This window comes from Anomaloglossus baeobatrachus, chromosome 3 (genome assembly GCF_048569485.1).
Source record: "Anomaloglossus baeobatrachus isolate aAnoBae1 chromosome 3, aAnoBae1.hap1, whole genome shotgun sequence".
Lineage (NCBI taxonomy): Eukaryota > Metazoa > Chordata > Amphibia > Anura > Aromobatidae > Anomaloglossus > Anomaloglossus baeobatrachus.
The window spans coordinates 562931063-562947055 of NC_134355.1; the positions used below are offsets into that span (position 1 = coordinate 562931063).

The 15993-nt window shown below is 43.1% G+C and overlaps 1 protein-coding gene across 4 annotated transcripts in view; it reads right to left on the reverse strand.

Annotated features, from left to right (window-relative positions):
- Positions 1-15993, reverse strand: part of NGEF (neuronal guanine nucleotide exchange factor) — a 453640-nt gene that overhangs the window by 85008 nt on the left and 352639 nt on the right. For all 4 annotated transcript variants that reach the window (XM_075340891.1, XM_075340890.1, XM_075340892.1 and 1 more), the window contains 3 exons: positions 11929-12089; positions 9683-9835; positions 1236-1365 (listed from right to left, as the gene is read on the reverse strand). In XM_075340891.1, the coding sequence (XP_075197006.1) occupies positions 1236-1365; positions 9683-9835; positions 11929-12089 (444 nt within the window). The remainder of the gene's footprint in view (positions 1-1235; positions 1366-9682; positions 9836-11928; positions 12090-15993) is intronic.

Below are 15993 nucleotides of genomic sequence, written 5' to 3' on the forward strand. Positions count from 1 at the left end.
ACCAGGGTAGCTGGAAGAGTTGGATACAGCGCCAGAAGATGGCGCTTCTATGAAAGCGCCATTTTCTGGGGTGGCTGCGGACTGCAATTCGCAGTGGGGGTGCCCAGAAAGCATGGGCACTCTGCACTGCGGATTCCAATCCCCAGCTGCCTAGTTGTACCTGGCTGGACTCAAAAATTGGGCGAAGCCTATGTCATTTTTTTTTTAATTATTTCTTGAAATTCATGAAATAAAAAAAAAAAAAAAAAAAAGTGTATATGGACTTTAAGAAAAAGCTTCATGTCTTTCACGGATTATGATTAAATGTTATTCCAAACATACAATACATAACTTGTGGCTCACCAACTAAATCACCCACTGATCCAGAATAAGACTGTTAAATGCCCCATCAGATGGGAACGCAATGCTACCACTTCATTCATTGTCTATGGAACTAATGGAGGTAGCCGGCTAACCTTTCACTGATCTGCAAGTTATCATCTATCTAAAAAGAAGGGGTTTTTTTTCAGCATTTGACTCTTCCATACTCACCCCCACAAAATATCGAAAAAAATAAAACTTGCTTCAACAATTAACTGAACATACGGTATACCATTTAACTTCACTGCACTGAGAAACTCACAAATTCACAGCACAAGAGAGCACTCAAAGGATTCAGAATAAGAAACACAAGAATAATACAGAAAAGTCAGCCACATTGGGAGCATAAAATCTCAAGAGATCTGACTCATAGTACAATAAACCTTTGCAAGAGCGCATTTTTATTCCTTGTCTCACAGTTCCATGAAATCGAAGCATAGTTACAGAATGTGTCACATCGCTGCATACTAGGATTGTGCAGTGTAAGCGTTTTAATAAATGTACTTGAATCCTGTACTATACCTACATATGAATCGCCCTAAAAGTAAAAATAAAGTTGCATCTTCTCTAGAAGCATTGCTTCTTGGTGAGAATATCTCCGCACACTCTGACCCACCCTGTATGGCAGAGCACCGATGCTGAATAACTTTGCTGTGCAGACTTTGTGCAAGTGTGTAAATCTAAACACATAGCAAAGTGCATGTACCATGTATTGTGGCACAAGGAGTCCCTCTGGACCTTTATTCCTGACCATCACTGTATAGTATTTCCATGTGACACTGTGCTTTTCCTTAAAAGCAAAGCTTAGTGTAGAGAGGATCTTCATAGTACTGAATTCAGTGTAAAACTAAAGTCCTTATAACTTTGTATGGTACCTGCACCAGGAGCTTGAGTCGTGTGATCCTCTGAAATGGCAAGATGAGGAACGAGGAGAATGGGAGGCCTCTGCAAATTGGATTTGTTTCCAAATGTGCTACTGCTTCCCGAAATTCTGTTCTTTCTTGACTGATAAACAAACATGTAAAAAAAATACAAACAGTATTATAAAGGGCAATATATCATTAAATCTTTAAGATCTGTGCTTAAGATCATGGGATTTACATTCAGAGGCTTAAAATAGTCATCACATAGAACTACTTTGTTTAGGCAATAAACAATATTCTGTAAGTTGCTGAAATCACTTTCTTCTAATGCGGGCTTTACACGAGACGAGCTATCGTGAGATGCATCGTCGGGGTCACGGTTTTCGTGATGCACATTCAGCATCGTTCACGACATAGTCTCGTGTGACACCTCCGAGTGACGCAGTATCGCTCACAAATCGTGAGTCGTGTACTCGTTGCTCAGTTTTAAAAAATTGTTTAATTAAAATGGCGCCGGCTGTTCATCGTACCCGGGGTAGCACACATCGCTCCGTGTGACACCCCGGGAACGATGAACACAGCTTACCTGCGTCCCGCGGCACCCGCCGGCTATGCGTAAGGAAGGAGGTGGGCGGGATGTTTACATCCTACTCATCTCCGCTTCTATTGGCCGGCGGCTGTTTGACGTCACTGTGACGCCGAACGTCCCTCCCCCTTCAGGAAGAGGATGTTCGCCACCCACAGCGAGGTCGCTCTGCAGGTAAGTACGTGTGACGGGGGTTTCACGACTTTGTGCGACACGGGCAACGATTTGCCCGTGATGCACAAACGACGGGGGCGGGTACGATCGATCGTGAAATCGCACGATCGGTCGACTCGTGTAAAGCCCGCATAAGGGTCTGTGCCCATGATCATGACCCGCTGCATCCTGGACACAGCAGATCCTGATCTGCGGGGACGCGAGTCTCTTCTGCAGGAGAACGCAGAAGACCGCAGCTGCTCGTGCTCACGATCGAATTCGGGCAATTGCGGTCTCAAGCTTGTGTTCTCCCTACGGAGGATACTTGCGACTCCGCAGCAAACAATTGACATGTTGCGGCTCGGAAAGCCGCAATGTGAGAGTGCTGATATTGCAACAGTTGCAGTGTCTCCTTCTGTCCAGCAGAGGGAGGTCTGCTCAGGCTTAGAGGAAGAGGCTGTGAGGAGAAAAGACAGGAAGTGAGAAGAAAAGAGAAGAGACTGAGAGCAGAGAAGGGACTGGAGAAAGAGGTAGTTGACTGTGTCGTGGTCCGTGCTAGCAGACCTGGAATGAGAGAGAGAGGGGCCGCTGACTGCTGTACAAGCAGAGTTCACTCAGCTGCTTGTGATTGGCTATAAATGGCTGCCAGAATGAGACAGCAGTTGCAGAAGCGAACCCGGAGGAGATCTTCATTTGAGGCCTTGCTATCAGACTGTGACTTCAGCCATTGTAGAATTGTTGCTGGTGATTAATGGTGCCATACAGAACTGTGCAGAGCCAGACACGGAACGGATATCCCTTTGCTTGGAGACACTCCTGGAGATAAATACGCGTAACAGTGAGTCCTGAGCTCAGGCCTGGCCTATATCTTTTTGTTTTTGCGGACAAGTGTGCACACTGACTAAGTAGTGGTTTGGTGCCAGACCATGTCTAATATATACTACGCAGCCGCCATTGCTGCAGTACTGTTGGTGTATCTCTGCTAGCCATTGGCCAACCCCGGGGTACTTTCCTGTGTTGCTTATATGTGTGGGGGAAGGGCGGGGAATTAGCATGTCTGCCAAGATTGTTAATTGGTGTGCTGGTCCAGGGACAACTCCTTCATACACTCAGTGATTTACACCTTGTAGCATTTCCAGACGTTCCTGGCTAGGTAAACTGTTCCTGTTGGTTCCTGTCCTATTGGAGTCAGTCCTTAGCCCAGCACGCTGATCCCGGTTCAGTAACCGGGTGCCTGTACATTTCTTTGTGATTACATTTGCTTTACATCCCCATTGCCTTTCTCAGGTTATAAAAAGTTTGCGTTTAAACCTAGTCTGATCTCGTTCCTCGTTCGTGACCCGCTGTATTCTGGGAGTAACCTCTCGGTTTCACAGCACCGCAAGTCATCTTACGCTGGACAGTACATGGACAGTGGGCATGGGATTTCTAAAAATCCCATCCACTGTGCTTGTACTGTACTTTGCAGCATTTTAGACGCAGCTGAAGCATGCTGTGTTCAAAACGCTGAGAACATTGATCGTGGGCACGCAGCCTAAGACCAAGACCATCCGTGATTTAGTGCTTGTATAATTGAATTGACACCTTTCCTCGGCAGAATGCACTGCCATAAATAAAATTAATCTGAGGTCTCCAGATTTATTTTACTGGGCCATACAAGTTTCTTGTAAGAGGTACTTCAGGTTTATGGTGTCCACCTCACTTGCCTTGCATTTGAATAGACTTGTGGCCTTACTGCAGAAAGAGATGGAAAAACCACAAGGAATAGTGAGACTTCGACAGAAAAGGAACCCGCCTTAATAAAGTACAGCAAAACCAGCTCACAAAATGAACAAAATGCACAGCAAATTAAAAATGACATTGTTCCGCACATGTTCAATCTTTTGCTACTCTTAACCTCTTCAGGGTTTGGAAATAGTGAAACAGTTAAAAAAAAGTAACACGACGGCATTACCACCAGCGAAGTTGCTTCAGACAAAATACAGCAGAGTACCATTAAATATAGGTGCATATAAAGTACTTTTCAGGCAGATTTTGCCTGGCACCCACCTGAAAATGCACTAACCCCCCCCCCAAAAAAAAGAATGCACATATGCGCAGCAATGAAAAACCATTGGTTTCATCTTTTGTAAATTCTAGTGATTGCTATAATGGTCCATTATTCTGGTGGCTTGGAACTGACACAATGTTATATTATCCATAAAAGTCGAAAAAACCTCTGTTGGAAAAGCCAACGCAAAAGGCATTCGAAAAGACTGTTCAGGGAAAATACCGCATGCGTTTTCCTAAACAGTCTTCTACTTCAAACACTATGCGGGTATGCCAACATATAAACGATGATTGATGTGTGCACATACCATAAGGGGTCATACATACTTGGAGTCTCTAAAAAGAGGTTTAATTTAGTTGGCTTTGGGATACAAGTGTTTCCCAAGTAAAGGCCGCTTTACATGCTGCGATATGGTTACCGATATCGCTAACGTGCGTTCCCGCCCCCATCGGTTGTGCGTCACAGGGAAATCGCTGCCCGTGGCGCACAACATTGCCCAGACCCGTCAGACTACTTACCTGCCTAGCGACGTCGCTGTGACCGGCGAATCGCCTCCTTTCTAAGAGGGCGGTTCGTTCAGCGTCACAGCGACGTCACTAAGCAGCCGCCCAATAGAAGCGGAGGGGCGGAGATGAGCGGGACGTAACATCCCGCCCACCACCTTCCTTCCTCATTACGGGCGGCCGCAGGTAAGGTGAGGTTCCTCGTTCCTGCGGTGTCACACATAGCGATGTGTGCTGCCGCAGGAACGACGAACAACATCGTACCTGCAGCAGCAATGATAATTGGGAATAGGGGGGCATGTCACCGTTTAGCGATTTTGAACGTTTTTGGGATGATTTAAAATCGCTCCTAGTAGTCACACGCAGCGACATCGCTAACGCAGCCGCATGTGCGTCACAAATTCCGTGACCCCAACGTCGTAGCGTGTAAAGCACCCCTTAGGATATGTGCGTACTATAAAATTGACTTTTCTTAAGAAACATCCCTCTGGCAGAATACCGCATCCGCGGCAAAAAACGCACCTGCATTTTTGCCACGGTTTGCTGCGGGTTGGTCCCTGCGTTTTTTTACCATTATCTATGGCAAAAACTGCAGGTACCTGCAGAAAAGAAATGACATGCTCATTCTTTTTGCTGCAGAAATTTTCCAGCAAAACCTGTAGGGAAAAAAATGCAGTGTGTGCACAGAATTTTTTTTTTACCATAGGTTTTGCTGGGGAAGGACTGCAAGGTTATGAACATTTTCTGCAGCAATTCATGCAGCAAAACTGCAGCAAATCCACGTCAAAAACTACATTATACAGGAGCTGGACTGAGGGTTCAGTGAGAGGTTGTTTATGGACTAAATCTAAAATGATTGTACCAGTGGTGTCACTGACAGAAAACAGAGATCTTGAAAATGTTAAAGGGGTTTATTATACAAGAAAGGCACAAGATTTACTATTAAATAGATTACATTTTTATTTTAAATCTAGAAATCTTTAATATTTTTACACAATCTAGGGACAAAGCTTTGCTATTTAGCTAAATGAAAATAAAGGGTAATTTTGGCAACAATACACAATTTGGAAGTTAAACATGTCCTAACCCTATAAAGGAAAATGAAAGGAATTGTATTGTAATACTTTAGTGGATCCGGCAGGAAAACCCTAACAGAAAATCATGTAACCCTAAAAAAATTAATAATACCTAGATTTGGGAAACTCTGGGTAACAGGTTATTTTTCTCATTTCTTTTACTGTCTCTATTTCCAATAATATCATATAAAATCAAACTGTCTTAGAAGTATTTCACCATCTGTAGCCAGAAGCCACAGCAATCATTGCTAAGGTTATAGGCTACTTTGAGAATCCAAAAAGATAATTGCATGGTGTAAAGAAAAGGTCATCAGTAAATGAAGATTTGAGAAATATTGATTGTTCAGATATTAAAATGACCAATTGTGCATTAGAGGATAATGATTGCTATATGACTCGCTATGTTATAATTAGTGCAATACCAAGCAAAATCAATGGTCAGGGTCAATCATTACAGCTAGTCCGATGGCCATGTTTTTGGATCATTTTCACTTTCATAACACGTCAAAATAAAGCGCAATAAAAACTGTATTTCTCAATAAAATGAAAAATAAGTAAATAAAAATTGACAAGCAAGATGATAGCAGGATTATATTTCTGACATTGCTGACTGACATCTAATGACTTGTACACAAGGAAACCACAAGACAAAAAAAGGGACACAATATTATACAAAAAGGAAAGGTTACAATCATATAGAGCAGGGGTCTCGAACCTGTGGCTCGGGAGTATCATTCAGGCTCCAGCTTGAGGAGTGTGTAAAACTGGATGTAATAGTGTATAATAGTTTGGTGGGTATGCTTGATGAGACAACACCTAATTGGGGTAAGGTGGGCACCTCTGCAGGGGCGTAACGATCTCGGCTGCAGAGGTTGTGATGGTGACCAGGCCCTGGCCCCCTCCGACCCCAGCCCCTACTTCAGCTAGTTGGGCGTTCAAGGACACACATCCAGCTGAAATGCATTGCTGTGCAGAGACCCGTCAGAATCCATCACTACAATACACACTGCTGGCCACTGTTTGGTGCTGACATCGGAATGCCCATGACTGGGGGGGGCATGGCAGTGACATCATGTATCACCATATAACACTAGAAGTCCCAGAAATTTCGAGCTCCCCCCTGAAGTCCCGAAAGAGAGTCAAATAACCCTTAGTCCAAACTGAATAAAACTAACTGGAAACTAAATGGTTAAACTCAACGAAAAACAACCACCTCCTGTGGTGCGACAGTAATGGCCTTAATTACAGAACAAAAGACGGTGATTAAAGGATGTTAGCTAAAATCCTTCAGGTTATTCAACCCGTCTCTGGGTTCCAAAGGTAGAAATGTTAAATGACCCCTCTCTGGGACTTCTAGTGATAAGGCATGTCAGCGATGTCAGCTGCCAGCCACTGCACTCACTACAAAGGTGGATGTCGGGCAACTTGGGAGCTGGGAAAGATGAGTGAATTTTTTTAAGGAATTATAGACAGAAAAGGGACTGTATATTCCAGAAAGGGGCTCAGGATAAGGATCTATACACCAGGATGGGGGACAAGGGGCTCAGAGTGAAGACATATATAGCACAATAGGGAACATATTTACCATGAAGCGGCTCAGAATGTGGAAATATATACCAAGATGGAGGACATATTTACCAGGATGGGGGACATATTTACTAGGAAGGGCCCAGGATGGGGACATTAAACAGGATGGGGGACAGTAATACATAATGAGGGGTGAGGGGGAGCTACATTTATGTCTTTATAGGATTTAGAACACTACAAGGGCCCATACATCTGACCCACATTCGAGGGGGGAAGGCAGATCCAAATTTTGAACTTGGTCCTATCAGACTGTCGTTACTCCACTGCACCCCTTGATACAAATATACTGCCTCGCTGTGACAGCTTTGGCATTCATTTTACTAGTAATGGGAGCTCTAGGTGTCACTACTCTGGGGGAAGGGGGGTGAGACAATATCTGAATGTCATTGCTGTGGGACTTGTAAATGTGGCCCATGACCCTCTCCTAGTGCATAATGTGTCTTTCTAGGTAAGAAAGGTTGGGGACCACTGGTATAGAGCATAGCAAGGGCATCAAATTCTCAAAGTATGTTACTGGGAAAGTAGGAAGGCAAGTGGCTTCTTTATGGCCACTGAGTTCCTATAAAAAAGTAATCTACCTTATGCTATCTTTTGTCATATCACAGATTTTTCTGATACAAATGGTTTGTAAATGGATGCATCCACCAATAAACAGGTCTTCTGCTACTTATGGAGTTTTCCATCACTTGGAATCTCAAAAACAGTAACTCTTTAAAAAAAAAAGCTATTGAATTAATTGGCATCTTCCCAACTAATCGCATTACATTGGGCTTTTGACTAATAGCAATAACCACTTTATCAGTGGAGGTCTCAGCTCAAGGATCTTTTGACGTGTTTATAAGGCGAAGGTCCCATTTTAAGCAATCATCTGTTTGGAACTGATCCAGTAAGCAAAAAAAACAGATCAGATTCAAATGAAAGAAAAAACAATGACTATTCAACAGATCCATTTCCCATAGATTTCAATGTAAAAAAACAAACAAACAAACAACGGATCCAATTGCAAACTCTTTTGTGAATGGATTGCTGCTGGATTTGTTCTAACAGATGATTACAGGACATTACTGTGATCCTTCTTCAAATTTCTGGAGATATCCATAAACACACACATATAATTCACCCAGCTCCATCATTTTGAGCATGTCATGGCAAATATTTCCCATGTGGATAATTGAAATGATCAAATGATTGCATCATAGCAATTAAATAGCAAATAAAATTGTTCGGATAGCATGTGTTTAAAGTCTGTGACTAACAATGGAGCCTGGACTAGATCCAAGGAGAACAATGACCCATTTCTTCAGTGATGATGGGCCCCTTGAATTTGATTTACAAAAGTGATTCTGAAGCTCACAGAGTATAACAAGTGGAAATATTACTAGGCTCATAGACATGACCTTACTTTTAACTCATGCCTTCCTGAGATATGCAGCGTACCATCCTCCTTATTAATGAATTTAAAAAACTTACATACACGGGAGATGACCAACACATGTACTTGAAAAAGTGATGGATACTTGGAGCATTTTGGAAATGAGTACATGGACCACCTTTGCGTTGCGGCTGTAACATTAGATTATTGTGACTATTTGGATCATTATAGATCAGTCTTGGGAACCAGAACTTATAAATTCTGTTTAATCATATAAGTTTCCAAAAAATAGTTTGCTGACAATCAATTTGGCCATTATTACAGGTTTAACTAGTTGTGTTTAAGTTTTCCCAGACTCTTAGGGGTACTTTACACGCTGCGACATCGCTACCGATATATCGTCGGGGTCACATCGTTAGTGACGCACATCCAGCGCCGGTAGCGACATCGCAGCATGTAACACTAATGAGTGACGTCGTTCATTTCCTTAATATCGCTGCAGCCACCGGTATGATGTTGTTTGTCATTCCTGCGGCAGCATACATCGCTATGTATGACACCGCGGGAACGACGAACATCTCCTTACCTGCGTCCACCGGCAATGCGGAAGGAAGGAGGTGGGTGGCATGTTACGTCCTGCTCATCTCCACCCCTCCGCTTCTATTGGTAGGGCCGTTTAGTGACGCCGCAGTGACGCCGCTATGACGCCGAACGTACCTCCCCCTTGTGGGAGGGATTGTTTGGTGGTCACAGCGACTTCGCTGACAAGGTATGTGCGCGTGACGCTGCCGTAGCGATAATGTTCGCTACGGCAGCGATCACCAAATGTCGCATGAGCGACAGGGACAGGTGCTATCGCGCTCGACATCGCTAGCAATCGCTAGCGATGTCGCAGTGTGTAAAGTAACCTTAAAATGACAAAGTTGCCTATTTTTTAAAGCTATACAGCATTGGAGAGCAAACGTCTGATTAGACTTGAGGTTCCAAGATGCTAGGAAAGCAAAGAACCTAGAATTCAGATGTGGTCAGAGATGGAAGAAGCACAGTGATACACAGACATCCGGAAGGACAAGATGGAAGGGGAGCAAAGGTTTCTTGGTTACATTTACATTTCTGCCATTCATGAACTCACAGCAGCTTCCTGTATGCTCTCTCCTGATATGTCTGGTTGCAAACATAGGTGACGTAGACACCAAAGTGATTTTCTGCATGATTGAATACAATGTCACACACGTCGGAAATCACCAAGTTCTCTTCAAATCTCTGCTCCAGATCCAGAAGGAACCTAGAAAAACAGGTATGAAAGCTGTAACCAAAGCATAAGCCAAGATGACTCAACGTGAACTGCCACGTATGTGACTCTGGAATGTGCTCAACATTTTCTCATGAAGCATTCAATATAACTATGCATGTATTTAAAAAGGTTGCCAAGGCTTAGAATAAAGGATCAGCCTTTTAGTTTTCAACAAATATTGCCACATTTGTACATGGTCTGTCTGTGCTTGTACTGCAGCTCATCCCATTCAAGTAAACGTGGACACGGACAGAAGAGGCCCTTGTGTAAGAACCAAATATGGGCCCTTTGCTGTCCAAAAGCTCATCATAATGCACAATTACACCTGCTTTGGAGGTAGAAGTGGGCCCCCTTAGCTCGTGGGCTCTTGTGTTCAAGTGGAAAGGAATCTGCTGCACCCATCGATAAAAAACATCCTTTATTTCATATAACATTTTTCATTTTATAAGACACACTGATTATAAGACGCACCCCAAACTTAGAGATAAAACAAAATGAAAAAAAAATACCCATAGGGTCCGTTTTATAATCCGGTGGTGTCTTACCAGGGAGGTGGGGCGGCAGTGGTGGTGGAGCGGGGTCACAGGAGGCATGGGCGGTGCTAGAGTACGGCGATTCTGCGGGCGGTGCAGAGGGGGGGGCCAGATGCTCACTGCGGGCTGCGGCAGCCGGCGCTGCTCAGTGCTGTGGCAGGCGGTGAGGCACTGGCCATTCTGAGGACGTCGGCAGTGTGGACAATAAAGAAATGGCGGCTAGAGTCGACGTGTGCACAGATGAGAGTTTGAGCCGAGAGCTCCATCTTCGCACGCGCCTACTCTGGGCTTCATTATTTGAAGCTCTTACAGCCGCCATTTTCAGAATGGCCCATGCCTTGCTGCCCGCCGCACAGAGCCTCACTGCCCGCCGCACAGAGCCTCGCTGCCCGCCGCACAGAGCCTCGCTGCCCGCCGCACAGAGCCTCCTGCGACCTCTCTCCACCATCCCCGGTATGCTACATTCAGATTTTAAGATTCACCCCTCATTTTCCTCCCAAATTTTTAGGAGGAAAAGTGGTTCTTATAATCTGAAAAATACGGTAGTTAAAGTCTCACCAAAGAGACTGCAGTATTGAGGGAGAGGACATAAAGTGCAAGGGTGCAAAAGACATCAGATGATGGCCATTTCGCACATCTGTGTGCTTCTATGGGTCTGAAACGGCCGTCGTCTAACAACGTCTTGATACTGCAGTGTTTTTGGTGAGACTTTTTTAACGACATGAAATAAAGGATTTTTTTTACTGCATTTTCTACTGAGTCTCGCTAATTTTTTCCACTTAAATAAAATTGTTTTCCCTGCACCTTGGGTCTATCAGCTGAGCACCATCTGGGATCCACTCTCAATTGCAGCCCGCTTCAGAAACGATGACTTCACTCTTTTGCTATAGTGCCGAGGTTGCGCTATCCATTTTCTTCATACCTTGGGCTCTTGTATGGCTGCACATGTTGCAACAATGCTATGTCCGCATCTACATTCAAGTGAGTATATCTGAGCTGCAATACCAGACAAAGCCCATGGACAGCAGTGGCACTGTTTTTGGTAAAAACAATATGGACCTGATTCATCAAAGCTTCAAAAAGTTGTGAAACAGCTTTGAAAAGTCGTGAAATTTTGGTACCACATGAGGCTGCACTAAATTTTGTCATTCTTACGCCATTTTTGCCTCTAATTCAGCTCTGACAATGGCGGCTGATCTGGAGCAGGATGGCAACCCCTGCTTATCAAACTCATGAGACTCCTCACACTACCACTCTTATTCCATTCCCCACGTGGAGTAAGGTTTGTGGCATAGTGAACACTGACGCTTGTCAAAATATTGGTTGATATGCCACCGTTCTGCTTTGTTGGAGATGGGCGAAAATGGTGTGAGAACACCAAAAGTTGCAAAATTTAAACTTTGAGTTGTACCAAAGTTTTGTGACTTTTCAAAGCTTTTTTCACCAGAATTCTACAGTAAAAGCTTGAAATAATCGTATTTTTTTTCAGAATCTTAAATGTTTCTTAAGACTGTCCCATATGACAGAAGGAGGTCTTTTGTAGCTGTGTACCTTTCACTAGTGGACAGGACTTCAAGTACATTGGAGAATATGAAATGCATTTCTGAAGAGTGAATTGTGGCTTTCAGTCTGTCGCTCTCCATGAAGTGAGAAACCAGAAGGCTCAGGCTCTTGTGGTAAGATGCTTCTGAAGTCACCAGTTCAAACATTGCCTAAATATCAGAAAGAAACATGAATGATACATAAGGTAGAAGGAACATCCACTTTGGAATAAAAGGAAAAAAAAAAACAGTCTGACATTTTTGCATATACTGATGCTGGAGACAATTTATCTCTATTCAATCATTCATTTAGTAAGCAATCTACATACCGTATTCCATTGGGGCTGGAGCAAAATAATATATTGGCTTTCTACTGCTGGGTAATTACATTTCCCTAAAGTAAAAACTAATCCTGGACAATCCCTTTAAATGGAAAGTAAGATTTATTCGGCACCACAGTTCTTAGAGATTCCAGTTGCATAAAAGGTTCTTTTCCCGCAGCAATTGCAGTTCTCAAGAATCAGAGGTTGAAAAATGAATTATATCAACTCTAAGGCCACATTCCCACCTAGCATAAATGCTGTGGGGGTTATTTTTTCAGGTTTTTTGGGTTTCTAAAATCTGCGGCAAAATGGATGTGATTTGATGAATATTCATGGCCAAAGTGGAAAAACACTGTTCAATTGTGCTGTGCATTTATTGGTTCATTTTCTCCTTGTAAGCTTCAATGGAGAGCCTAAATTAATGCATAATCACACTGTTTCCTCACTAAAAAACTAATGACGAGTCAAATCTGCAATAAAAATCCCTAGAAAAAAAAGGAAAAATACATAAAAAAAAAACCCACAATAATCAGAGCAGATTGCTATTGTGTATTTTGGTGCAGAAAAATGCAGAAAAAAAGTGAAGCATTTTTTGTATATGGGGACTTGTAAAAAAGAATTTACTTCCATGGTCTTGTATAATGGTGGAACAATATTGAGCAGATTTACTTATGGCTTTGTACACATCAGGGTTAATTATTTCTGTTGTTCTGTGGGCTACATACAGGAGAGGACTGGAGAAGGTCTTAGCAGTAAATTTTAGGGAGGAGAGGGGGTGTAGGTATGTGGCTAGTTATTCGTCAGGAAGAGTAATTTGGTGTGCTTGACTTTAAAACGTTAAGGTAGGGAAGATGTGTATGTGTGCTTAGGGAGCTAGACAAAAGGGGAGGTCACAGAGGTTTAATTAGGGATAGACAGTGTGAAGAGCCACGGCGACTGCTAGTCCTGCCCTCCTGTCTTTTAAGAGTATTTGGTGGGCATTTCAACCAATAAAAGTCGACTGTATAGTTGACCAGATATATTGGATGGCTGTCGGTCAAACGATGCTTCAACGAAGAACTCCAATGTCCTGTAAGAGAAAGCAGCCATTTGACACTTCTGCTGTTGGCTTATCTCCAGGAGTACAGTGCGATTGGCAGTCCGAAATCTGGCATGCACTAGTATCGACATCTTCCCCGACAGTCAGCCAGTGGGGATATACATTAGACCATCTGCTGAATCCATTTATATTAGCGGGTTTGGCTGACATTAGTTTAGTGTGTGTGTGTGTGTGTGTGTGTGTGTGTGTGTGTGTGGCCTTCAGTTTGGTGGCAGATAAAGCCTCCTTGAAGGTAAGACGAAAGCTGGTGCTGGAACAGCGGGATTGATTGGGCATCTGGTGGTGTTCAGAGACCTGAGTAGTTTTGATGAATATAGTGCACATCATTTGCGTTTGGTGTCCTTGGTTTAGGTAGATGCAGCCAAGGGCAAAGGTATTCAGTGCACTAGAGTATTTGGAGAGTGATACTAAAAAATGGAGGGAGAACTCCAGGGAGTTATATTGTTTTCCTGATGAGGCCAATTTTTTTAACCTGACGTGTCACCTTATGTGGTAATTTGTGATGAGCAGGCACTAAAATGCTCAAGTGCTCGTTAGTCGAATTGAGCAAGTTGGCTCAACTCGAGTAACGAGTATAATGGAAGTCAGTGGAAAACTCAAGCATTTGTTCTGGAAGACCCCTCTCCCGAGGAGGTCTGGGGCGGCAGTAAAATCACTGAAATGGATGAAAACCGCATTCAAATGGACTAGGAGCAGCATGGGGAAGACGCCTGGACGCATCTCTGACTCCCAGGTCGCTGCAAGAACAATGTTGCCAGAGTATTACGCCACTTTTACAGACTGACAATAAAACATACAAAACAGAAGATAAAATTGATTTTACAGGAAAAAATGTTAGGAAACATGGTTTTCTCTATAATGCCATGTATATAAGGCAAAATTAAAAAGAGAAAAAAAAAACGCCTCCTCCACCCCATAGGCTATGTTCACACATAGTATTTTTGCAGTCATTGCTTTCCATGTTGAAAAAAATTCCAAAAGAATTGACATGCTGCTTCTATTAAAAATGCAGTAGTTTTCCATTTCAGTAAAAAAAGAAAAAAAAGTGTGCATTAGATGTATGAGATCTCCTAGCTTTTGTTGGTGCTGTAAAAATCAGCTTTTAATTTGAAAGAAAAAAAATAAAAAACTAATGAAAAAATGCTGCACAACAAAAATGCAACATGTTAACATAGCCTTAGTAGCCGGGCATCTCCCACTGTATTTATTTAAAGGGCATGTAGAGGAGGGCCTCAAAATAAATACCGTATATTTTCAATTTTAAAAAGAGTGGGACTCCTACACTGGTAAAGCCTATGCACTAAGTGTAAGGCCAAGCAGAAATTTAAGGGACTGATTGCAATACATCCTGGAAGACATATGGAGGAGGGCCTCAGAATATTTTTTTTACGATTTTAAAAAGAGTGGCTCCTACACTGTTAAAGCCTATGCACTAAGTGCAAGTGTTTAGTGTTTGGGCTTTTGAGTGGGTGGCTGTGTATATTTTTTTTGCGCTCCAAAAGGCCTGGGGTAGAAACAGCTGAATGCTGCGCTGGGACAAGGAAGAGAACATGGTTGCTAATGGTGGTTGCGAATGTGCAATGTCAGTTGCAGGGTGGGAGGCATCCGTGCCTGCGTAGTGAAATGGGGTTTGACAAGGACATTGCACAAGGGAGGAGGCAGTGGTGTTATCCCTTGTGGACCTAGGTGTTCGGTCCACTTAGTCAGGTACTTTGATGACATGTGCCAGAGCATACTGGTGGTGGTCAGTCTGGCAGTGGTCAGGCCCCTAGTGATGTTGGTATGGCACAGGTTGCAAATGACCATTTATCGTTCGCACTTTCTATAAAAATGTGCGAGACTGGGGAACACCTGCTATTGGGAACAGTATAACGCCTCCTACCTCTGCCCACCCCACTGTCTCTTCCTGCCTGTTGCAGTGCTACGGATCTCTCCATCTTTGCACTGCTGTCTTCGCTCAACATGCCACCTTCCTAGGTTGGGTCAGTGACTTCATTCTCTCATTTATCAGGTAAGTAAATAGGCATATTGACGGTCATGAAGAGGTTTAATGCTGGCTAATATTCTATTGTTATTATATGTTATGTCTTGTTAGCTTTGTAAAACACCATAAAAAAACGAATTGGTGAAAAGTGGTATGTTACAGTTAGGTCCAGAAATATTTGGACAGTGACACAAGTTTTGTTATTTTAGCTGTTTACAAAAACATGTTCAGAAATACAATTATATATATAATATGGGCTGAAAGTGCACACTCCCAGCTGCAATATGAGAGTTTTCACATCCAAATCGGAGAAAGGGTTTAGGAATCATAGCTCTGTAATGCATAGCCTCCTCTTTTTCAAGGGACCAAAAGTAATTGGACAAGGGACTCTAAGGGCTGCAATTAACTCTGAAGGCGTCTCCCTCGTTAACCTGTAATCAATGTAGTTAAAAGGTCTGGGGTTGATTACAGGTGTGTGGTTTTGTATTTGGAAGCTGTTGCTGTGACCAAACAACATGCGGTCTAAGGAACTCTCAATTGAGGTGAAGCAGAACATCCTGAGGCTGAAAAAAAAAGAAAAAATCCATCAGAGAGATAGCAAACATGCTTGGAGTAGCAAAATCAACAGTCGGGTACATTCTGAGAAAAAAGGAATTGACTGGTGAGCTT